The sequence below is a fragment of the Oryx dammah genome, unplaced genomic scaffold (genome assembly GCF_014754425.2).
Source record: "Oryx dammah isolate SB20612 unplaced genomic scaffold, SCBI_Odam_1.1 HiC_scaffold_23, whole genome shotgun sequence".
NCBI classification, from domain to species: domain Eukaryota; kingdom Metazoa; phylum Chordata; class Mammalia; order Artiodactyla; family Bovidae; genus Oryx; species Oryx dammah.
Window position 1 is genome coordinate 36,822,506 of NW_024070207.1, and position 25,316 is coordinate 36,847,821.

At 39.9% G+C, this 25,316-nt stretch overlaps 2 protein-coding genes and 1 pseudogene across 2 annotated transcripts in view; 2 read left to right on the forward strand and 1 right to left on the reverse strand.

Annotated features, from left to right (window-relative positions):
- STK26 (serine/threonine kinase 26) overlaps positions 1-3,094 on the forward strand; it is a 68,848-nt gene extending 65,754 nt beyond the window's left edge. The window contains exons 10-12 of the mRNA XM_040265263.1: positions 1-27; positions 110-246; positions 1,321-3,094. Coding sequence (XP_040121197.1) covers positions 1-27; positions 110-246; positions 1,321-1,345 — 189 coding nt within the window. The 3' untranslated portion in view covers positions 1,346-3,094. The remainder of the gene's footprint in view (positions 28-109; positions 247-1,320) is intronic.
- A 1,066-nt stretch (positions 3,095-4,160) lies between these two features.
- On the reverse strand, positions 4,161-25,104 carry FRMD7 (FERM domain containing 7). Its single transcript, XM_040265262.1, has 8 exons — positions 24,837-25,104; positions 15,072-15,186; positions 14,364-14,511; positions 10,318-10,413; positions 8,820-8,983; positions 7,383-7,451; positions 7,189-7,264; positions 4,161-6,126 (listed from the first exon to the last, which is right to left on the reverse strand). The coding sequence occupies exons 1-8, from the start codon at positions 24,856-24,858 to the stop codon at positions 5,032-5,034; spliced, it is 1,785 nt and encodes a 594-aa protein (XP_040121196.1). The 5' UTR covers positions 24,859-25,104; the 3' UTR covers positions 4,161-5,031.
- LOC120882474 lies at positions 19,840-20,129 on the forward strand (annotated as a pseudogene).
- Positions 25,105-25,316: the final 212 nt, after the last annotated feature.

Genomic DNA, 25,316 nt, shown 5'->3' on the forward strand with positions numbered 1-25,316 from the left:
ATGATAATCACACCTGCATTTGCTGAAGTAAGTATGGACTCATCAGCTTTGGCTATCTAATTTAAGAAATTTAGTAATTTTAAATGTTATAGCTATTGATCTTTCTCAGCTTAAACAGCAGGATGAGAATAATGCAAGCAGGAATCAGGCAATCGAAGAACTGGAGAAAAGTATTGCTGTGGCCGAAGCTGCCTGTCCTGGCATTACAGATAAAATGGTGAAGAAATTAATTGAAAAATTTCAAAAGTAAGCTTGAAATGTCATTTTTAAAAAACTATTTTGACAGTTTCTGTTGGATGTTCATTTATGATGTGATAATATGATTACCTACTTATTTTGGTTATTCCTAACAAAGTCAATTCTTAATAGTCATATAATTGAAAACTGTTTTGTTTGCCGCCCATCTGAAATATTAGCTTTTGGAATTATCTGCACACATTACAAGGTAGTTTTTCACTGAATGAAATGGCCTGGTTGTTCCCCCCCCCTTTTTTTTGTTAGTAGGAGTATAGACAAAAGGTCAGGGGGCATATTCTTATTTGGACCCTTGTAAATACCATTTAGGAATGCTTTCATTCTTGCTGCTATTCTTATCACAGTGCTATTCAGTTTCAGTGCTATAGTTCATTAAGTTTAACCCCCATAGGAAAAGTTAAGGAAAGGATTTTAGGTAGAAAAACTCAAATAAAGATTCTGAAGAGTTCTTATGGTTGATTTCAGTTTCTATACTGTCTCTTGAACTGTTGCTTTAACTTTGTTCACACTCAGTAAAGTTCTTACATTTAATTGTTAAATTCCCTTTTAAAATGCATATACAAACACAACTTTTTAGCTCAAGCAAGTTATAAAGCAATACTAATCTTAGCCTTAATCTCATTATATGGCTTCTCAGCGTATCTTTTTATTTCTTTGTATTTGTGATGCCGCTGGGATCAAGTTGGAACAAACTATACAGCTGTAAAACATACTCTCCTAGATCTTTTTAGCTGATAAAGCCTATTTATATTCATCAGTTAAAACCCCTCTTAAAATCCCTTAGTTTTTCCTAAATTAATTTATTTATTTTAATTGGAGGCTAATTAAAATCCCTTAGTTTTTAATGAAAACCTCCCTTCTCTTTTCCAAATCAAACAAATCAATTGGAAGCTGTAAAATCAGACACAAAAGGGATTTTTTAACTTCCTTATATTTCAGCATCTGTATGATGAGACCCAATACAGTTTTGTCTGCTCAATCACTTCCTTCACTGGAGAGTTCATACAGATATAAGATAGACACACGCATACTTATACATCATTTAAGTTTTTCCTAATTTTATAGGTGTTCGACAGATGAATCCCCCTAAGAAACTTCTCGTTATTGGCTTCTATTTCATATGGACCCAGAGAAACCCACCAAAGCTACTTCAAGCTTACCAATGCTTAACTCATGAGCTCCATGTGCCTTTTGGATCTTTGCAACATTGAAGATTTGGAAGAAGCTATTCAACTATTTTGTGATGGTGTTTATCATTTTATATTTTAAAGAGATTATTTTGTAAGGAGTAACTTTTAATACTATAGTTTCACCTGTATTCTAGTAAATGTTGAGACAGTTTTGCTTTTAGGTATCATTATTATTTAAGTTACTAGGATGAATACTTTTCATGTTTTGATCTTTAGTTAACTGTACACTCATGAAACATACAGGTTGTTCAAAGTCATCATAAATATTCAACTTTTATAATCATCAAGCTTCAAAAAGCTTTTTTTAAACACAGCATATTCTAAAAATGACTATTGGTGGGGAAGCAGAAACAAGTTACACATTCTTAAGATAGAAGTTTTTGATAAGCTCTTAGAAATGAAACCTGGAAAAGTATTGACGTTTCTACGAAGTGGGTATGATATTCCAGGCAGCTCAATAATGATTACATTTGAGAGCCCTGCGTCTGTAGTGTTTAGAGGCAACATGTAGCAACAGAGGTACCTCTTGTGTGCAGTATTTACTTTCTCTTATAGAAGAGATGGTTGATCCTTATTTAACATGGTTGGGAAGCTAAAGCAATACCAATTAGCCAAGGATGAATTTTCAGTAATACTGGAAGAATAAGGATTCATTTTAAAAACCAACTCAAATCGCATATTATATGAGTGGATTTGGGGAGCTTAAAAGAAGCTGATTATCATGTGATTATAAATACCTGGTTAACAGGTATGAATATAATTTACACCAGCATATTTTTGTCATGGTCTTAAAATGTCCTATAAACTATTTATACATTTTTGTTCTTCATAACTATCCAATACGTAAGCATCATTTGTTCATTTTTGAGAGGGTATTTAAATAAGCATTTTCTAATTCATATGAAAATAATCATAGTACCGGATGATTTCTGTCCGTACAAAGGTAAGTTAGATTGTACAGTTAATTTTCAGTTATATTTATGGTACTGTTACGTGGGTAATACCCTTTTCTTTTAAGCCCAGTATATATATTATGCCTGCCTAAGTTCTGAAGTGGGGCTGTATTTCAGTAGTTGTAGAATTATTGATATTAATTAGTTTTGATAGTTTATGTTTTATTGTTTGGATCTGCACAATTTGGGTTTTGCACAAAAGTCATTTTAATAAAGCTCATTAATTGCCAAATGTTAGAAGATGTTCTTCAAGTGAAGAATGTTTTTAGTCAAAGTGGCCATTACCTCCTCCTCTTTTGTAATAATACAGACACTTGAATAAGTTGTTGTTGTGTCATATGCCAAGAAAATGTTTTCATTGGTGCCTATACTGTAATAATTACTTTTAACACATTTTATTTTGAAGTAATAGTTCAGTGAAAAATTTCACCTGCTAACTAACAAACTCAATCACAGTTTATAATTTGTAGAGGCCTGGTAATAATTTTGCAACTCATGTGTTAAATGAATATTTTTATAAAAGTAAAAGCAACAAATTTTTAAATTGATTATTTGAAACTTTCAGCACAGCTGCATTATAAATAGAAAAATCATATTGCTTATTCATTTTAGTTATTAGTCCTGTAAACTGTTTCTGGGTAAGCATACTTCAGTGTTTTGGGGGGATTTAAAAATAAATATTTAAATTTCATGGTCCTTAATGTTTGTTTTCTTGAGGGGTATGGTATTTTAATTGTTTCAAATTATTTCTCCTTTCCCCTTTCATTTATTGTTGGAACTTTAACATCAGAGTTTCCATTGGAAACTAGAAGATATTCTTCACAATTTTATTATGCATTGATTATAGTTCCAATGGACTATAATTTGAATATCTGATTTCTGTCCTGCTTGAATATCTGTCATGATTTCTGCCTTCTGTCCTGACAAAATTATTAATAGAGTCCTCTTTCTCTCAAAATGTCCTTACTAGGTTAGATGGTAAATTATATGGTCACCCTAATATAGTTTTGTTAGGAAATCTTATACAGATTTGAACCCTGTATTTGAACAAATTTTGCAAAGATTTCTGGAAATTGAGATGAGAAACAGCATATAATCATTAAAGGAGTTTGGGTTTTTCCTATAGAAAAGGTCAGAGATTAACTTAATGTAGCTTTGAGTATCTATATGATTAATACATAAGTGATTGGGCTTCATATATTCTTATTATGAAATAGCTATTGTAGACTTGTGAGTTATTGGATTTGGTTCCAGGAGCAGGAAGGAAAGTGCTGGAATGTTGAAAAGCAGTAGAGTGAGGTTTATTAAAAGGGATTTTTCTGGTGTAAGGACTAGGAGAGTAAGAAAACTATTCCATCTATCTTTTATGCATTCAGTCATATATAAAAATAACTTGCTTATATAATTGCATCATTTCTTTGATGTCATTACCTAATATTATCTTGTAAATATGTTGTACTTACCATTAAAATAAAAAAAGAAGATTAAGTTCTCAAATAGAATGCTATACCTTTCAAGGGGGAATAATAGAGAAATCCTGAATGGGTCAAGAATAGAATTTTGGTTCATTAACTCAGTGTGGAGTATTATCCTTTTTCTTTTTAGCTACCCCATTTCTACCACTTCTCCATCCCTGACTATACATTTTTACCTGCTTCCCTCCTTTTCCTTGTTCTCTAACTGTACCTTCACTTAATTATAGGCTAGAGACAATCACTTCTGAAATTGATTAAAACCAAAGGAAGTTCATACTTACAACTTGTTTTTTAAGTAAATGGGTTTCCATCACTTTATTAAAATGCTATTCATCTCATTTCCTTGCCTACATGCATGCAACAAGATATGGCAAAAAAAATAATTCTTGCAGAAGAAATTAGATAAACAGACCAACATGTTAACTTTTATCTTTCACTACATATTATAGCTAGTTAAGAATAGAGAATAGGTCAAACATCATATTGTCCTCATCAGCAGATGACTGGTTTTAGAAACTGATCAGTTCATGAATTTCCAAGGTTTAGAATTCTGCCAAGTCCTAGATTAATTATAAACTTGTATTCTGTTGAAAGGATCTATGTTCCTTCTGTTCCTGAAGTACAAGAGGGCTATGCTCCCCCTAATATATGTTATAAAAATTGAAGTCTTTTAACATAAAACATGACCATTTTTACTGGGCCCCACACAAATAATGAGGACTGAAACCTTTAGTTGCAGTGTTGTTTAAGAACAAAATGATCAACACAGTCACAGTCTGTTATCACTAAATATCAGAAGCCAGTTTTGTATGCCAGTCCATCCTGTTACTGTTCTTACTGTTCTTCAGTGTTGAGAAGCCTGACCTTCATTTATAAAGTCTCTGTGGGGAAATGTATAATAGAGATGACAGATACCCACCTCACCCTGCCTCAGGGCTGGTGAGGAAAGGGCATGTTCCAGAATGATTCAGAGGAAATAGAAGAGAGGCTTGAGGAATGAGGCAGTAGCTGGATCTTTCATAACCTAGGTGCCCAAGCTTAGAAGATTCCCTTAATACTAGTGAATAGTAATAAAATGGTTTTTTGCAGAAAGTGCCTTATGTTTCACCTAAGTGAGTAACATGGAATTGGTCTGGACATGTTCATAGGGTTCACATTTTAGGCTAAAAAGTAATTACATGGTTTTTGCAAAGTCCTATCTTCAGCAGTTGATGTATCGAAAGAAACATCTTCATCTTCTTCATCTAGCTGTAGACTACCAGAAGACAAGCGGATTCTGGCCATGGGTGACCTTATTCCTTTGTCATACAAAGAGTAGTAGTCTGGTTTAAGAATCTCTGACTCAGAATCACTGGATTCACTAGGCACATACCTTTCTGTAGCTCCCTGATCCATTAAAACTGTTGGAAACTCCTGCTCTGCAAACATATATGTTAACAGGTCAGCTTTACGACTGAGAGCAGGACAAGGCCCTAAAGGTCTAAATTCTGACCCAAAAGGAAATCGGATCGTTTTCATGTCTGATTGGCTCTGGGAACGTTTAGGGGTTGGCTCTTGAATGTTATATGCAAATGCATCTTCTATAGTTGGATCTTGCTCTTCTAGATCTACATTCACATTGCTCCTGCCAGTAGTCCTAGCCATAGCTTCTTGGAGTTCTTGAAAGTCTTGCTGAAAGCTCTTCATTCTGATGTTCCTTGGGCTTCTTTTGGCTGACTTCACTGCAGTAGACTGTAGACAGCTGTCTGGTCTTTCCCTTTCCTCTGCCATGATTGGAGACCGTCTGGGCACCTGGGGTGGTCTGTCCACATAAAAGAAGACTTGGGGAGGCATAATATCAACCTGCTGACCAGTACAAGGAATATAGGGCACATCTGTGTAAGTAAGTTGCCTTGCTGGACTCACTTTGCTTGTAAGGCCAGAAGATGTGCTAATGGGATTGTCAGCAAACTTAGAGCTTGTTTGGAAGGAGCTTAGAGGACTCCTCTCCTCAAAGTAGTCTCTGGGATCAGTGTCAGGATCAGGGTCAGCAGTAAAGACTGGGTCTGTATAAATAAAAGGGAAAGAGGAACTGCTCTGGGACTGATGTAATGATATGGGATCTGCCTCTGGTTTGGAATGCTCCAACTCAGCTGCAAACGTCACCTCCACTGCGGAATTTCTCCTCCTGCTATCCAGCACAGGCTCAGAGGCGTGCACTCCATTCACAGTTCTGTAGTACCCACTGCCATAGCCTAGTCTCAGATCTTCCACCTTGAGAGAAAGGACAGGTGGGTGAAAGAAGGAAAAAAGCCATTTGGTTGGGGTGGGGACAGGCATCTAAATCAGCCTTTGATTTCACAAAGGTAGTTTTTCACAAAGTCATTTCTACCCATGTTCTCTGCCAGGGTTGATAAATACATACATAAAAGGTTCTAACTTGGACCGCATCCCAATATATGTGCTGAAAAATAGATATAACACTACTCTCTCAACACCATCACACTCCCAGCCTCCACATTATCTATCTACTTGAGCCCCAGCATTGTACTTCAAGCAGTATGGCTGAGTAGCTATATTCACAAGCCAAGAGTTCTGCCTTTTGGTCTTGGCTTGGCTCTGTCTTTACTTGCTGTGTGACCTCAAGTAAGTCTCCTAACCTCACTGTTCCAGCCTTCTCCCTCCCTTCTGTAAAATGGTGGGGAGGAGGGCTGTGAATGGCAGGAGACGATTAAACATTTGATGGTACCTTCCAGCATTATAACTCTGATTCCTTTCAGATAAAAACTGCCTCTGACTTGAATGAAGACAGAGTTTATGAGACCTCTAATTAGATTTTTTTAGGGAGAGCAAAAGAAAAATGAACATGGTTCATACTATAAAACTCAAGTGAAGCTATCATCTCACAGTTCCAAGAGAATAGCACTTTGTTCTTAAATTAACAAAATTACATAGCAAAAGTACTTTCAAATCTTAACCCAAGATCTCATAGCTTCACCTAAGACTTAAGATTTTCGTAGGTAAAAAGGCAAAGCTTTTAGTTTCAAAAATACAAAGCCATAGAAATTCATTTGGATCTGCATTTTGCAAGATGTTAGCAATACAGGTTGCCCAGATCTTGTCAGTCCATACAGTACACACCACAGTGTACCCAACAATCTATTGGCTGGAGATGTTTAGCTGACAGACCCCAGGAAGTTAGCCTATTTGATCACAGTAACCTTTTTACACCTTTTTACATACTGGGAGATTCTGGCACAATCAATTCTTGGAAGCATTTGAAATGTGGATGCATTACACTTACATAAAGAAGAAGAAATTTTCAAAAAACCTTACTTGTTTTGACACATCAGAGAGGAGGTCTGGGGAGGACCTGCACTGTCGTTCATGGTACTGAGATGGGTAATGTTTCCTGAAATCCCCAAACAGAGAAGGAATTGAAATAGTCTTCATGTGAATACAGGATCCCTCTAACACTCTAAATTCAACTTAAAAAATTACCATCACAGAGAAAAACAAAACCAGGTTACCTTTCAAATGGCAAGCTCTTCAACCTCCCTTTTTTTCCATATTCCAAAAGTTGCCTTTGGGTTCTTCCACTGTGAGAAAAATGAGGTAAACTATTTTATGAATGCTCTTCATAAGCCAGTAGGATACTAAAACTCAAAAGCATCATTTATTGTTGAACTCAAAAGAGTCTGGAGGAGTGACATATGTCATGAATCTCTGAACACGTTGCTGTGTACAACTCTTTGCGACCCCACGGACTGGAGCGTGCCAGACCAGCATGTTAATACTCATCCAAGAATCGGGCGGAGCAATCTCAACTACTCAGAACCCAGAAAATTTTTAAAAGCATCTGATCAGGGCTATTTAACAGGTACAAACTCTGGCCTTGAAAACTAATATACTTTCCTTTAAAGGCCTTTCCCCTTCCTCCAAATTTACACATAGTTTCTATTGAGGGTATGTGTCTGGTTTCCCAACCCATGACAGGAGAAAAACATCTAACTAAACAGTAGAAGAAAGTTGCTCCAGTCAGGCATACACTAGCAAATAAAACCAGCTGACTGCTGGGAGAAACATAGGAACCAAAAAAGAAATCATGAGCATAATAAAACCCCCAAAGTCAGGGCCATTTATCACTATGGTGCAGGCTCTGACATGCTACCCCCGCCCCGAGGTCGCCACTGTACCACAGCTGCTGGCAGAGGATAATAAGCACTGTTTATAATAACTCAGGTCATTAAGAAAAGGGCGAAACATGCTTAGTATCATCTGTTTAAGAAGACAGAGATTTGTAGAATATATTTTGGAACGATTCCATAAAAATATGTACATTGTAAAAATCCCACTTTTTACTGAGGCAGGCTTCTGCTACTTGAAAAATCCTTTACAGGAAGCATTGAATTAGAATTTTTATCTTAGCTAAGAGTTTGAAAGTGTCTTTCAAAGAATTCCTAGGCTGGTGGGTTCAAGTAAAAACAAGTTCTTATTTCAACCTCGCTTCCTTTTCTCCAAGGTGTTAACGTGTAGTATGGAGCCTCTACTACCATATTGTTCAACCTCTTTAGTCCCTTAGGCCCTACAGGGCTTTCTCACCCTATCTTTTGCCTAACCATAACCAAAAGGATGTTGTTGAACTAGCCCTCACATGGCTAGCATGTAAGTTGCACATAAGGAAAACAATAGGTTCATTGACTACATTTTCTCCACAGTATATGCCCCTCTATCCTTGCAGAAATTCTGATCTAACCCCTTAAGTGGGGTGTACTCCTTCCCCTGCCTCTCTGTTAGAAAATATTGACTTAATGAGTTACACAGAGAATGACCAGTTAAGGGTATCATCCTTTATGTGATTGAAATGGATTCTTTATTGCTTCTAGAATTCAAGCTTTTCCTACTGCCTTCCCTGTTATTGAAAAGAAGTTGTGTGTTTAGTTTGCTTATGTGCAATATTTAATTACCTGTAGCGGAAACTGGAACCCTTGCTGCAGAGCAGGGTTTTGGGCTTTGATTTGGGCTCTTCAGAAAGTCTGAAGAAAGCGTGGTACTCCACACAGGTTTTCCAGAAAGCTTTGCAGGCATCTCGGCTGGCCATGGTGAACTCCAAAGTATCTTTGCACAACACCTGTATAAACCAATTTCCATCAAGCAAAACATCCTTCAAGAATATCAAAGACCTTCAAAGCCCAACGCCTGCCAAACTATTGGTCCAGGGTCCACATCCAGCTTCTGATTTTCCACTTGGCTCCCTTTAGGCTTCACACCTACTGAAATCAAATGATTGGCAACCTTCCGAGGAACAGACAGGGCTACTGCTCAAAAACAGAGCCTTCTCTATGAAGCAAGTCTTACTCTGCACACCCTCCTCACCTCACACCCCCTTTTACCCCCTCTTCTCTGCCAGGAACATTTTATGAAGTTGTAAATTAGGTTAAAATGAACATCAAAGGGCACCCTTTCAAGGCGACAAGAAGTTATAAATGACCAACAGGAAAGGGGGAGGGAGGAGATTTTTTTTTTTTTTACAAATGGTAGGCTTTATAGGATGACTGCATATACACGAGTCTTTGTAACATACCAGCTAGAAACATTTCTCCCTCTTTATGCTGCCTTGTTCTATGATGCTCTGTGATGTTCATTTAACTTCTAATCTGCTGCAGAGGAGCTTGGTCCTACAGACCTAAAGTACAAGTTTGCCCCATCCCCTGACTCACTATATACCCCCGATATACTTTGCTCCTCCCCTTCTCCCATTCCTCTCCAGGTCTCTGGATACAGCCCTGGGATTCTCCACAAGCTTCACACTGGATTCAGTCTTCTGAACTGCTCACATGAATATTTTTATCTAAGGCTAAGATCTGGAGCATGAATTATCTTTAGGTCAAAAAAGTAGCTGATACATATCTTCCATTTCCTTTGTAGTCATAAAAATTCTTTCTAGCCCCTTTGTCTCACCTGTATAATGCAGCCTTGCCCAATAATTGCTTCTTTGGCTTAATATATACCCATTCCCCACATCCTGCTTTGGGAAAGAGGTGTTCAGTGATTTGGCACATAGTAGGTGTTCAATTTTTTTTTTGGCTTCAGGAAAGATGAAAATACTTTATAAAATCAAGCAAATAACTTTGAATTAATATGGACACAGTCTTAGATCTGGGCTCCCTCATTTGACTTACCAAATCCCTGCAAAATGATATCTAAGGAGACTTGCCTTTCATCCCAGTCACCCCATTTTCCTATCGCTTTACTCATTCAGAACTGCCAGTAGGATTTCTTAGTGTTTTGCCTTTAGTGAAAATCTGACCAAAGCTCTGGTTTATTTATATAGAGGCAAAAGAGGAAGCACATCACCGGTTGGGGCCAGCCAGCTTTCACCACTCACAATCCAATCATTTGCAGAAACAACCAAGAAATCTCAAGTGAGTAGAAAGTAAAAGAATTTATTCAAAAGCTACTTACCAAGATGTTGGCATGAAGTTTGATGAGAAAATGCTTTCTCTTAAAACTTAATTTTCGGATTTTAGCCCAGTTGAAAGTATTGATCTTTGTATTTCCCTATAACAAAACACATGGCAGATTTCAGGATGAGTATCAGCACAGGCTGGTTTGTAAGACAATGTGAACCTGTTGGAAAATGCATCACATGAACAGGGCTATCCTTGATCTATCTCTTGTATAGACTGATCCAGTTGTATTAGGTGGCTCAGACGGTAAAGCTTCTGCCTGCAATGCAGGAGAACCTGGTTCGATCCCTGGGTCGGAAAGATCCCCTGGAGAAGGAAATGGCAACCCACTCCAGTACTCTTGCTTAGAAAAATTCCATGGATGGAGGAGCCTGGTGGGCTACAGTCCATGGGGTTGCAAAGAGTCGGACACGACTGAGCGACTTCACTTTACTATGGCCACAGAAGGCATTCTAGGTGGGACACAAACCTGCCCTGAAATGCAAGTAAGAAGGGAAAGGTTTCTAACCAGGATAGGGAGGTCACAGAAAAAACTACTTTGGCAACTAAGGTCCATCTAGTCAAAGCTATGGTTTTTCCAGTAGTCATGTATGGATGTAAGAGTTGGACTATAAAGAAACTGAGCACTGAAGAATTGATGCTTTTAAACTATGGTGTTGGAGAAGTCTCTTGAGATTCCCTTGGACTGCAAGGAGATCAAACCAGTCCATCCTAAAGGAAATCAGTCCCGGGTATTCATTGGAACGACTGATGCTGAAGCTGAAGCTCCAATACTTTGGCCACCTGATGCGAAGAACTGACTCATTGGAAAAGACCCCGATGCTGGGAAAAATTGAAGGCAGGAGGAGAGGGGATGACAGAGGATGAGATGGTTGGATGGCATCACTGACTCGATGCACATGAGTTTAAGTAAGCTCCGGGAGTTGGTGATGGACAGGGAAACCTGGTGTGCTGCAGTCCACGGGGTCACAAACAGTCAGACACGATGGAGGGACTGAACTGAACTGAGGGGTCCCCTGCTTTTCAAAAGTTTGCTTTATGCCACTTTGCTTTTATTACATGAAAAACCCACATTATTACCTGTTTTCACTAACTGAAAGAAATCCAAAGAGGAATTTTGCTCTTATAAAAAAAAAAGGCAAAAATAAAAATCAGCACTGGTTTTGCATCAAGGTGTTATAAAGTAGTGCACGTGCCAAGCAGTAAGAGTGGCATCTCTATGCTCCTTCCCCAGGAACTACACGCCACTCAGCAGCTCAGCATCCAGCCAGTACTTTATCTCGATTTATCTTGTGCATCCATTAGGAAGATGTGTCCTCAGGTTAATGCTTCTTCACTTTACACCATGTCAGCTAGGAAAGGTTTCATAGGAATGCTCTACTTTTGAAGCAGAGGAAACCTGCACTTCAATAGCTTCTCACTGGAAAAGACCGTGATGCTGGGAAAGATTGAGGGCAGAAGGAGAAGGGATGACAGAGGACGAGATGGCTGGATGGCATCACTGACTTGATGCACATGAGTTTGAGCAGCTCCAGGAGTTGGTGATGGACAGGGAAGCCTGGCGTGCTACAGTCCATGTGGTCACAGAGTCAGACACTACTGAATGACTGGACTGAACTGAACTGAACTGAATAGCTTGTCTAATCTCACCCCTTCCTATATTACCAGATTGAACTGCTTTAAAAAATCCCATTTATCCTGCCACCTCATTTACTCTAAGACCTTCAATAGCGCTTCACTCACTGCCTGAATCAACTCAAAACTCTTTTGGCTGGATTTTCTTGCCCTTATATTGACTATAACTTTGATCCCATTACTCCCAGAAAACACCTTTCCATCCAACTCTGTACCTTTCCCACTGCCCCCATAGGTCTCCTCATTCTCCTACCAGAATGACTTCCCCATGGTCAAGCCTTCTTGCCAGCTCTGGTAGCACCTCGTCTAGGATATTCTATATCACTGTCACAGCCCACACACATTTCCAACTCCTCTGAACTCCTTTAGCTCTCCTGGACTACCCGAACAAATTAACTCTTTTGGTTTTTATTCACATGGTCCAAAATCAAAGGAGGTACAAAAATAAATATATTGAGAAGTCTCACTCCCACCACTGTCACTCCTATCTCTGTTGCCATCTAACCATTCTCTATAGGTAACCACATTATTCTGTTGTGTATGCTACTTGTGCAACTAAAATAAATAGGATAGATTAGCTTTTGATTATTTATTGTCTGATATTGACCATTATTTCTCTGGTCTTTCAAAATAAATTGTGACTATCTTAATGACAGAAGCCATGTGTCATGCTTAATGTTAGCTTCTTAATTATGTCGTCCTTTATCCTTTTCAGGGCCTTTGCCCATATGCCCGTTCCCTGGAATACCCTCCTTCATCTGCCAACCTTATCCCTTTGGGCTTGCTTAAATGCTAAGTCCCTTTCACATGTGTTACCATACCATCCTATGTTTCTTCTAGCACAAAGCATATCACATTTTTTATAATTACTTGCTTAACTGTCTTCCTCCTATAAGAATTTAAGTTCCATGAAGTCAGGATCATTCCTGTTTACCTCTGTACCTCTAGTACCTGGCACAGAGTGGATGTACAATAAATATACTGATAGAAAGAAGAATGGATTACTTCCCAACTATAAATATACTCAAACTCATTGAATTGTACCATTAAAACAGATGGATTTCATGGTACGCTAATTATAGCTCAATAAAACTTTTTTAAGAAAATAATACAATGAAGAACATATAGAAGGCACTCAATACAAGATTTCATGTAGGACAAAATAGATCATCTGTATTGTTCCCAACTGTCCGCAGAAGTAGTCACACTGAAAGAGATCACAGCTAACACGATGATCTTGCCCCTCTACCCTCACCAACTTCTCTCATGCAACAGGAAATAGCAAGAATCGGGATCAGCAAGAATGATCCATATATATGTAAAACTGAATCCCTTTGCTATATACCTGAAACTAACACAACATTGTTGATCAACTGTACTTCAATATTAAATAAAAAGCTTAAATAGTTATTACAGGATAGTGGTTATATTTCTCAGAGCTGTATAATATATCCTTGTTGCTTATCTTTAAAAAGAAAATGAATCAGAGTGGCCTGGGTAAAAATTCCCTCCTGGGTGAACAGGTTATGCCTGTGATCCATTGGGTCTTCTGGCCATCAATGTGAGTCTCATGCTGTAAAGTTTTACAACCAAATAAATTAAAAAGTGAAGATTTTTGTAGCCAAGTCTGTACCTGACCTGCTTTGTGACTTATTTCAGTGCTATAATTCGGTCCTGGAGGTCAGTGGGTCCAAAGCCATCCCTTGCTTTCTCACAAGGGGTTCACTCCCAAACGTGTCCAGGTATCTGCCTATCATTCTGAAGGTTCTTAAACTTTGACTTGGATCTGAATTCACTGAATATTCACAGATATAGAAGTCTAAACAGACTGAAAAACTGTTGAAAATAGCCTCTGGCCACATTCCTAGGCGTGAGGATTAATGATGATGGAGGACAGAGAGCCCTGAGTTGGTTTCTAACCTGGAAAACAGAATCTTGGGGAAAGGATGAGCCTGTTAACAGTAAAGATTTCTTGCAGGGTTGGGCGCTAATGCCCTACTTGTGGGCACTGGGCACCTCCAACTTGTAACTGAATGAGAAACTCTTTGGGTTGTTTCTGGCGGATTTGGACAGGCTGAATGCACTTTATATCATAGCCTGGGCTTTTAGGATGCCAAAATCTGTATTCTTCTGTAGGGTCTAAAAGTTCTGAAGAGCCTCTTGACTTCCTCTCTCCACCATGCTGGCTTGATCTAACATGTGAGCTTCTGAGAAAACAGTCAGTTCTAGGTTGCAAAAGGAAACAGCTCATCAAGGGGAAGGAACTTACCTTAAACTCTTCCAAGCACTGCCTCCCTTTCTGGCTGGTGGTAAAATTGAGGGGAGGGGTCACCTTGGGAATGGACACTGAAGTTTAAGCCAAGATAACCCCCAAAGCTGAGGACTTTAAAGGAAAGGAGCTGTTACCCGTAACACCAGTACACCCATGTGAGCAACAGCCAGGTGGATCTGCATCCCTTCACCATCACTGGCGGGGTGTGGCCTGATGCCATACATGTCCAGCTTCCTTGCTATGTCCAGTAGCAGAATGTCAGATTCAGCTGGGCTCCTGCCACTGCAAGGGGAAAGAATTTATGAGCCTAATAAATGCAGCAAGAATGACACCTCCACCCTGAGAGTTCCAAGAGGAACTCTATGTTTTCCTGAGCCTGTCGTGTCAAGAAAGACTCTTGAGAGTCCCTTGGACTGCAAGGAGATCCAACCAGTCCATCCTAAAGGAAATCAGTCCTGAGTATTCATTGGAAGGGCTGATGTTGAAGCTGAAGCTCCCAATACTTTGGCCACCTGATGCAAAGAACTGACTCATTGGAAAAGATCCCCATGCTGGGAAAAATTGAAGGCAGGAGGAGAAGGGGACAACAAAGGATGAGATGGTTGGATGGTATCACCGACTCAATGGACATGAGTTTGAGCAAGCTCTGGACGTTGGTGATGGACAGGGAAGCCTGGCGTGCTGCAGTCCTTGGGGTGGCAGAGTTGGGCACAACTGAGCGGCTGAACTGAACTAAAGTGATGCTTCTCTGACTTAAAAGCTTGCTTTTAAGTGTCTGTCCCTGGCTTCAGTCTTTCCTACCAGTGGAACAGGTGGAAACAGGTGCCAGTGAAAGAACTTACATGTGCTTCTGATGGAAGTGCACGATCTTGCTCTCTAAATCATCTTGGTTCAGTAAGTACCGGGTTTGTGCCAAGTGTTTCCTATCTGTTTCTTCATGAAAGTCTCCCAGTTCTGCTGCATAACAGAAAAGTGACATTTTTCACATTACCATTGATGAGTTAAGCAACGGAGCACCCAACAGACCCTCTGACTGCCCCCAAACAGCCCTTTCTTGGCGGCCAATGCAGCCCTAAACCTCCCACCACATACTTGATGCATATTTGTTTTGTTTTAGGGAAGAACTAACTGGTTCTTTTTCAAATAAAGCAGTGGGCTTTTATGAAGTCTCAACATAGGAAGTCACAGACACGGTATAGGTCTTAGAGGCTCCAGGATCATAGATGAATGTTATTTTCTTCTCCCACATTCTGTTTATGATCTCTTCTATTCTTGATCAGTCCCTGTTGTGAGTTGAATTGTGTCCTCCCTCTCAAAGTCATATGTTGAAGTCCTAAATCCCCAGTACCCCAGTACCTCGGAATATGACTGTGTTTAAAGACAGGGCATATAAAGGAATTATTATGTTAAAATGGGGCAGTAGAGTGGGCCCTTATCCAATTTGACTAGTGTCCTTCTGAGAAGAGGAAATTTGGACACACAGCCAGACACCAAGAATGCAGGTACAAGAGGAAAGACTGCGTGAGGATACGTCAGGAAGGCAGCCATCTGCAAGCCAAGGTGGGAGGCCTCCAAAGAAACTGAAACTGCTGACTCTTCGATCTTTGATGTCTAGCCTCCAGAACTGTCAGAAAATAAATTTCTGTCATTTAAGTCACCTAGTCTGTTGCTGTTTGTTATGGTAACCCTAGCAAACTAAGACAGCCCCCTAACCTCACTCTGCACTGATCAGACATTATTAAGAAAGGAGACTATAAATGCCAACTACAATGTAAGCCAGCCACAGCCATTCATCACTCTGTACATTGGAAATCTAGTAAAACCCCACTATGTGGAATCCCCAGTAGGTGAATCATTCTGGAAATCATTTTTGTTTTTCCAAATCACTGGAAGTTTATTCCTGGTCATAACATTCTGTTCTAAATGTATCCAATTTATTGTTATAAATGTCTGTTATAACACTACAAATGCAATTGAGGCAGATATTTACTGCCCCTACAGTAAATGGCTTGACATTGTTATTTATTTATTTATTGGCTGCACCATGCAGCATGTGGGATCTTAGTTCCCTGATCAGGGATTGAACCCATGCCCCCTGCATTGGAAGCCCAGAGTCTTAACCACAGGACCTCCAGAGAAGTTTCCTGTTTTGGTTTTTGAATTCTTACACATTCTTTATAATTTTTAGGCCTTTCCACTCTCTGTCAGAGTCATAAGAATCACTTCCTTGTCATTGACTTCCCCTGAAGAAGTCTCTACTTGGTTCCAAATAATGACTTCTAATCTACCATAAAATGGGAACCCAAAACAGTTTTTACAATTAAAATTCACATTTTAAATGAAAAAAAAAAAAGCTAATCCAGATATACAAACCTATTAGGAGTTTACCAACTATAAGAGTAAACAGACTCTCCTTGGAATAATGTGGTGCTCTCCTATTGAGTAAAATTCATGGACATGGGGCATCAATTTTGAGTTCTAGAAAGTTATTTTTCTTTTGTCTTGGTTTTCTATTGTGTTTTAGACAGATGGCATGCTCATTTTTAGACAGATGAGGCATGCTTGTATATTTAAAAAACCACATTAGAATGAAAATCTCTATATAACAAGCTTTTTTTAAAAAGACCAAATCAATGGCTCTTTTACCTATTTCTGTTTTGCCCACATTGAAAAATGTACGAATCACATTCAAATTTAATCAGGCCCACCCATATGATTTCACTGGTTAATTCTATCACATATTCAAATAAGATACAAATACCAATTTTTCAGATTCTTCCAGAAAATAGAGTGAGGACCACTTACCAATTTGTTCATGGGCCAGTACTCTGATACCAACACCAGACACAGACATCACAAGAAAACTGCAGATTAATATCTCTCATGAATACAGAGGGAAAAAGTCCTCAACAAGTTACTAGTCAACTGAATCCAGCGACATATAAAAAGAATTATACATCATGAGTAAGTAGGATTTATTCTAGGAGTGAAAGATCAGTTCAACGTGTGAAGGTCAATTAATGTAATATGCTATGTTAACAGAATAAAGGACCAAAAAAACTCATTATCATCTGAATAGATACAGCAAAAGCATTGGGCAAAATCCAACATCAATTCATGATAAAAACATTCAACAAACAAAAAACTGAAGAAAACGGCCTCAACCTGACAAAGTTATTTATGGAAAGCCTACAGCTAACATCACAATCATACTAAATGGTGAGAAACAGTGCTTCCCCCTAAAAGCAGGAAAAAGACAAAAATATCTGCTCTTGCCACTTCTGTCCAACATTCTACCAGTGATTCTAGTCAGTGCAATCAGACAAGAAGAAGAATATAAAGAATTTTCACTGAAAAATAAGAGATTAAAATGTCTTTCCTTGTAATCAACATGGTCCTATGTTTAAAAAATCCTAAGGTATCTACGAAAAGCTACTAGAAATAATAGATGAGTTCAGCAAGGTAGCAAGATAGAAGCTCAATATACAAAGCTTTTGGATTTGTATGTACTGGCAAAGCACAATGAAGAAAGAAAACTAGAAAAACAATTCCATTCACAGTAGTACATAAAGAATAAAAGACCAATAAATTTAACAAAAGATGTGTAAAATTTGTGGGCTGAAAATTACAAAACATTGCTGAAATGTTTCAAAGGTCTATATAAATGAAGAAACATTTCAGATTCAAAGATTAGAAGACTCAGTATTTATAAGATGGTAATTCTGTCAAAACTGATCTATAAATTCAGTGTAAGTCCTACCAAATTTGGAGGTAGAAACAAGTAATCTTAAAAGGATGCTTGGGGCTGGTGCACGGGGATGATCCAGAGAGATGATATGGGGTGGGAGGCGGGAGCGGGGTACAGGATTGGGAACTCATGTACACCTGTGGCTGATTCATGTCAATGTAGGGCAAAACCAATACCGTATTGTAAAGCAAAATAAAGTAAAAATAAAAGTTTTTAAAAAATGAACATGGAAATGCAGAGGATGCAAATCAACCGAAACAATTTGGAAAAAGAACAAAGCTGGAGAATATATACTTCTCTATTTCAAAGTTGATACAAAGCTACAGTAAATGATACAATGTGGTAATGGCATAAGCACACATAGATCAATGGAATGTAGTTGAGAACCTAGAAATAAGCCCTTACATTTATGGCCAGTTGTTTTTTTGACAAAGATGACAAGATAATTCAATGGGGAAATAATTGTGTTTTCAACAAATAGGAGAAATGGACATCCTCACACACAAAAAAGAAAAGAAAAAAATGAAGTTGAATTCCTACCCCACAATCATATGCCATACAAACATACAAAAAAATTCAAAATGGATCATAGGCCTAAACCCAAGGGATAAACCTAAAACAGTTCTAGAAGAAAACTGAGAGAAAAGTTCTTTTGATTTTAGCTTAGGCAAAAAGTTCTTAGACAAAACACCAAAAAACATGATGGACTAAAACATCTTAAGAAAGTGAAAGCCTATCAAAATTAAAAACTCTCACACTCCAAAAGACAGAATTAAAGAAATTAGGAGTTGGGAGGAGGGATGGATAACTGGGAAGTATGAGATTACGCTTACTCCTTGGAAGGAAAGTTATGACCAACCTAGATAGCATATTCAAAAGCAGAAACATTACTTTGCCGACTAAGGTCTGTCTAGTCAAGGCTATGGTTTTTCCTGTGGTCATGTATGGATGTGAGAGTTGGACCATAAAGAAGGCTGAGTGCCAAAGAATTGATGCTTTTGAACTGTGGTGTTGGAGAAGACTCTTGAGAGTCCCTTGGACTGCAAGGAGATCCAACCAGTCCATTCTGAAGGAGATCAGCCCTGGGATTTCTTTGGAAGGAATGATGCTAAAGCTGAAGCTCCAGTACTTTGGCCACTCGTGCGAAGAGTTGACTCATTGGAAAAGACTTTGATGCTGGGAGGGATTGGGGGCAGGAGGAGAAGGGGACAACAGAGGATGAAACGGCTGGATGGCATCACCGACTCGATGGACGTGAGTGAGTGAACTCCGGGAGATGGTGATGGACAGGGAGGCCTGGCGTGCTGCGATCCATGGGGTCGCAAAGAGTCGGACACGACTGAGTGACTGAACTGAACTGAACTACCATTTATATATATATATATATATTATATATTAGATAAACAACAAGGACCTACTTAAAGCACAGGGAACTATATTCAATATGTTGTAGTAACTTAGAAAATAATCTGAAAAAGTATTTATATGAGTGTATATGTATATGTGTGTGTATATATATATATATAGTACATATATATGTATATATATGAACAGCTGACTCATTGGAAAAGACCCTGATGCTGGGAAGGGTTGAAAGCAAAAGGAGAAGAAGGCATCAGAGGATGAGATGGTTGAATCGCATCACCAACTCAATGGACATGAACTTGGGCAAACTCTAGGAGATAGTAAGGGACAGGGAGGCCTGGCATGCCGTAGTCCATGGGGTCACAAAGAGCTAGATAGGACTTAGCAACTCAACAACAACAACATATATCTGAATCACTTTGCTGTGCACCTGAAAGTAACACAGCATTATAAATCAACTATACTTCAATTTAAAAAAAGAAGCTGCCGCCAGCGGCTGGGCTCACTGCTGCCCTTGGTCATGGGGTTTTTGTTGGCTCTAAGGCTGCAGCATTGATAATGAATTTACTTCAGGTTGTGCACGACCACTAGGTACATATACTTGTCCCTATGGAATTTGTCTTTGGATGTTATGTAGACAAAAATAATGATGAAAAGCTAACTTGCCTTCCAGAACAGGAGTCTGTTATATAAAAAGACATTAAAACCCAAAGAAGGAGTCACCCGGAAGCAAAGGCTGTGGCTGAATCACAAAATGTTCACAGTTTTTAAATTGTTAGAGAAATAAAAACACATTCATTATTTTAAAAAAGAGAAAATGCACTCGCATACACAAAGAAAATGAAGTCAAGCCACAGATTGGAAGAAAGTTTCACAAATTACATATCTCGTAAAGGATTTTTATAAGAATATATAAAAATATCTTAAAGTCCAATAAGACAACATATTTTTAAATTGGCAAAAGATTTAAATAGGTATTTTACCAAAGAAAACATAGGCAGGGTTAACAAAACAGATGAGAAGGTACTCAATATTAACAGTCATTATGCACGCATGCTCAGGTACTAAGTCCTGTCTGCCTCTTTGCGACTCCATGGACTGTAGCGCACCAGGCTCCTCTGACCATGCATGGGATTCTCAGGCAAGAGTACTGGAGTGGGTTGCCATGCCTTCCTCCAGAGGATATTCCCTATCCAGGGATCAAACCCATGTCTCTTATCTCTCCTGCATTGGCAGGTGGATTCTTTACCACTAGCGCCACCTGGCGGAGAAGGCAATGGCACCCCACTCCAGTACCCTTGCTTGGAAAATCCCATGGACGGAGGAGCCTGGTAGGCTGCAGTCCATGGGGTCGCTAAAACTCGAACACGACTGAGCGACTTCACTTTCACTTTTCACTTTCATGCATTGGAGAAGGAAATGGCAACCCACTCCCGTGTTCTTGCCTGGAGAATCCCAAGGACGGGGGAGCCTGGCGGGCTGCCGTCTATGGGGTCGCACAGAGTCGGACACGACTGAAGCACTTCAGCAGCAGCAGCGGTAGCAGCGCCACCTGGGAAGTCCTAAATTTACCTTGAGTGAATGAGTGAAGTCGCTCAGTCATGTGCGACTCTTTGTGACCACGTGGACTGTAGCCCGCCAGGCTCCTCTGTCCATGGGATTCTCCAGGCAAGAATACTGGAGTGGGTTGCCATTTCCTTCTCCAGGGGATCTTCCCAAACCCAGGGATCAAACCCAGGTCTCCCGCATTGCAGGCAGACACTTTAACCTCTGAGCTACCAGGGAAGCCCAAAATATTTACCTTCAGATGAGACAATTACATTCTTAGGAATCTGCCCAAGAGAAATGAACAAACGTGTCCACACAAAGACTTGTACATGAATATTCATAATATTATTCATAATAGCTTAACTGGAAACAGTCCAGACATCCCTGACCAGGGATAAACAAAATGTGGTACACCCATAAAATGGAATACTACTCAGCAGTAGAAAGGAACAGACAGCTGTGATTCATGTTAGAACATGCATGAATTTCAAAAACATTGTGCTTGTTAAGAAAAGCCCAATGCCAAAGACCACATATTTTATCATTGTGATTCCATGAAATGTCCAGAAAAGGCAAATCCACAGAAACAGAAAATAAATTAGTGGTTGCTGGGTGAGCATGGGCAAATGGTCATGAGAGATCTCTTTTGGCATGATGGAAATGTTTGAAAACTGGGTTGTGGTAAAGGTTGCACAACTCTGTAAATTTACAAAAAAAACCGTTGAGTTATAGGCTTACAAATGAGTGAATTTTATGGTATGCAAATTATACCACAGTTGAGCTGTTTTTAAAAAATAAATTAGACACACACACACATCACACACCAATCTTTCTGAATATTAAGCACAAGCCCTATGCTGACTCTAAGGAAAACATAGGAACACATAAGACCATGCTTGTTTTTCTGTTGACAATCTGGGAAGAGACCTATGACATACAAATAGGTAAATATCATTAATGATAGAAGGCAGCACAGAGCATCCACACCTTTGCTGTGAGCACGCTGGTCCAAACTACCATCCTCTCTCCTGCCATCGCCTGTTATCTAGTCTCCCCACTTCTACCATCCTTCATAAGGTTTATTTTCTCTCTTCTTTCAATTGAATAAATTTGACTATAACATTGGGTTACTTTGATACACTTATAGGTGGCAATATGATTGCTGTTGTAGCGATATTCATCACATTACATAATTATAATACACTATTACAGTCTACATTCATTATACTTTACATTAGATCACTATGGCTTATTTATGACTTGCTACAAGTTTCTGTTTTCACCACTGCAGCCAGCATGATGTAGTTCAAACCTAATTCAGATCATTTCACTCCTCTGCTTCAAATGCTATAATGGCTTCCCATCACATTTAGAGTAATATCGTATGTCTTAAATATGCTTTTAAAAATATTTTATTTTTATATATTTATTTGCCTACACTGGGTCTCAGTTGCAGCATACGGGATCTTTAGTTGCAGCGTGTGGGATCTAGTTTTCTGACCAGGAATCGAACCCGGGCCCCCTGCATTGGGAGCGCAGTGTCTTAGCCACTGGACTGCCAGGGAAGTCGATTTTAATACACTTTTAAGACTCTCCATGATTACTGTCTCCCTTTTTCCCTCAGTTCCAGCCAGCCATAAAGCCTACTTAATATTTCTTGTATATTCCCAGCATGTTCCCATCTCAGGCCCTTTGCACTGGATGCTCTCTGACTGAAACTCTCTTCCACCCAATTTCTGCATGGCTTGGTCTTTTACTTCCTCCAAGTCTTTGTTCAGCTGTTACCTTCACAGTGAAGCCTAACCTGACCACCTTTTTAAAAAATTCAGTACCTGCCCCTTGAATTTCCTTCACTCCCTTCCATATTTCATGGCCTCCGGTGTACTTATCACCGACAAACATATTAATACATTATATATTTCCTTATTTTCTTCTGATTGTCTTCCACTGCCAAAATGTGAGCTACATGAAAGCAAGGATTTTTGTCGTTTATTTCACTGCTATGTTCCCTGTGCCTATAGTAGTACCTGGCAGGTGGTGGGTACTCAATAAATTTTTGCTGAATCAATGACAAAGAAGAGTTACTAAGGGTATTCATAAGTGGAAGGCTTGTTTGGAATGCACAAATTGTGTTTGGGAGGAAGTCTGGCTAGAGCCAGAGAGGTGTGTAAGAGAGATTTAAGCAGATGACAAGGTCAGAATGTGGAGGCCCTTGAATGCCTGGGACATAAATATTAAATGAGCAAATGAATGAGCAGCTTGGTTGGGTTTTGCACACTGTCTCAGCATCCAGTGAAATAATCTGACCTGCGTGGATTGTGAAGAGCTGACTCCTTGAAATTTCAGCTTTTTTCTGTGGAAAGAGCTTCATTGGCAAACAAAATGCCCTCTAGAAAACCTGAAGTGCTCTGCGCTGTGCCTGAAATGGCCACTAGGGAGTGCTCAAATCCATAATGCTGAACCTTTAAGAATGAAATCGGGCTCCCCCATCAAAGGATGTCTGGGGAGCCCCAATCTTCTGACCGCTGATTTAGCAGGCGGATAAAGTAGAGAAGGATAAGTCTTCCAATACTGTTTTTTCCATTTGCCATACCCCATCTCCCGACCCCACCCCAAGCACAATACTGGACATGTAGTTAGTGTCCTTGGCATTCAAGGCCCTTCAAAATGATGCCTAGTTTTTGGCCACCTCCCTTAAACAGACCCTATGCTCGAGCTGTACTTAAGCTGTATCCTCTGTATATACTTCCTTCTTGTACCATCACTGCCCCCCCCTTTTTTTTTTTGCTTTTTTCTCTGCTTATCATTACATATCCAATTCCTATGCATCCCTTTAAAGCGCAGCACAGAAGCTACCTCCTCCATAAGCCTTCTCTGATAACTATTGCTCTCACTGCTCACTGCCTTCCTGAGATCCTGGGCTGTCACTCTGTCTCAGTTACGAGTCACTTGGTAAACAATGACTCAGATACTGTCTCTATCCAAGCCCTTTACCCTGGAGTTCCCACTGAAGTCAGAAATTGACCATTTCTGGACTGTCAGGGAGGCAATGGATAGAGGTCAAAAAATGAAACCAAAAAGATGAAGTTATGATCCTGCAGGAATAGGAAGGAACAGCCTATTCTCCTTTGAACAAATATTATAGATTATACACATGAAATTAAAATAATCATAATGATTATTTCCAGCTGCCTCAACCCTACCCTTGGGGATGAGGAACAGGCTGACCTACCCAGCTTCACCCCCTCCCAGGCAAGGCCCCGCTGTTCCCTGGGTCTCCTTTTCCCTGCCTTCCTTACTTAGCCTCGTCCACCGGCTTGGCTGCTAGGATATGGGGAACTCTAATAGACGCCTGGGGCCTTTTTCCCTTTTAGCCTCTCTCCACCTGCTGGACTCTGCGCTTTGTTCTCTGGAATCATGATAAAGAGCAACACGGAAATCACATTAAATGTGACAATGTGCCGCAGAAAGCACGTACCACAAATGGCTCCTGGGGGAAGCAGAAGGAGTAGGGGGCCTGCCTAGCAAGTCCCTGCCTGGATTAGTCCAGACCAGCTCCTGGTGAGCAAGCTGGGGGCAGTGGGAGGGCAAGGTTAAACGGAGATAGAAGGAAATCAGCATTTACTTTTAATCTACATAAGCACTCTGTGAGAAGGCATTCTTGTCACTATTTTAAAGACTAGGGAACTCAGGCAGAGACAGACAAGGGTACTTCACTCCAGGCTACAACAGTTAGAATGCAGAGATAGGATTTGCATCCAAATCTCAATGACTACAGTGACCAGCCCTTTTCTACTGGACCATGTCATTTCCATCTATCTCATCCCTGCTTTCTCTCCTCCACAGAAAGGTCCCAGCACAATGGTGGGGACGTTGAGGGTGCTCAGCTCCTTTGCTGGGTTCTCTAGCTGATTGACAGGCCCCAAAGCCGACATTTGCTACTTACATTGTAAGATGTGGGACACCATCAACGCTGTACAGTTGTCACTGCATGGCAGCCTTCCCAGAGCCAAATCCTTCTTTATTTGAAGAGTAAAAAGGTACCTGCAAAGAAGTGGTGGGGGGGGGACATCTCTTGAGAAAGAAACAGCAACAAGACAGAAGCATTTCCCTTCGCCCAGACCCAAGATGTTTCAAGAAAGACACGGTGCCCCCAGTCAGGGAGATGCCTGTTGGGGGGTGGTGAGTAAGGCACAGGCTTCGCTTCAGCCCCTAACCAGCAGCTAGACCACGACTCGGCTGAGCCAGCGCTTTGGCAGGCCTTACAGCCATTAGGAATCACCCTGGCCAAATCCTCCCGCCAACTCAAGGGAGTTGGCCAGCCATCCTCTGGTGGTTTCTGCCACGTAGCAAAGCCACATACCCCGCCAGAGAGAAAGGGAGATTCAGCAAGAATAAGCCTGTGCAGGAGGCCAGGGCTGCTCTG

Excerpts from the sequence above, each read along its gene's own strand:
- FRMD7 (XM_040265262.1), bottom strand. The coding sequence starts at position 24,858 with ATGGTGTCCCACATCTTACAAT. Across the intron at positions 15,187-24,836 it reads GGTGTCCCACATCTTACAAT|CAGAACTGGGAGACTTTCAT; the intron begins GTAAGTAGCAAA and ends TCTGTTATGCAG. Across the intron at positions 14,512-15,071 it reads CACTTCCATCAGAAGCACAT|TGGCAGGAGCCCAGCTGAAT; the intron begins GTAAGTTCTTTC and ends TTCCCCTTGCAG.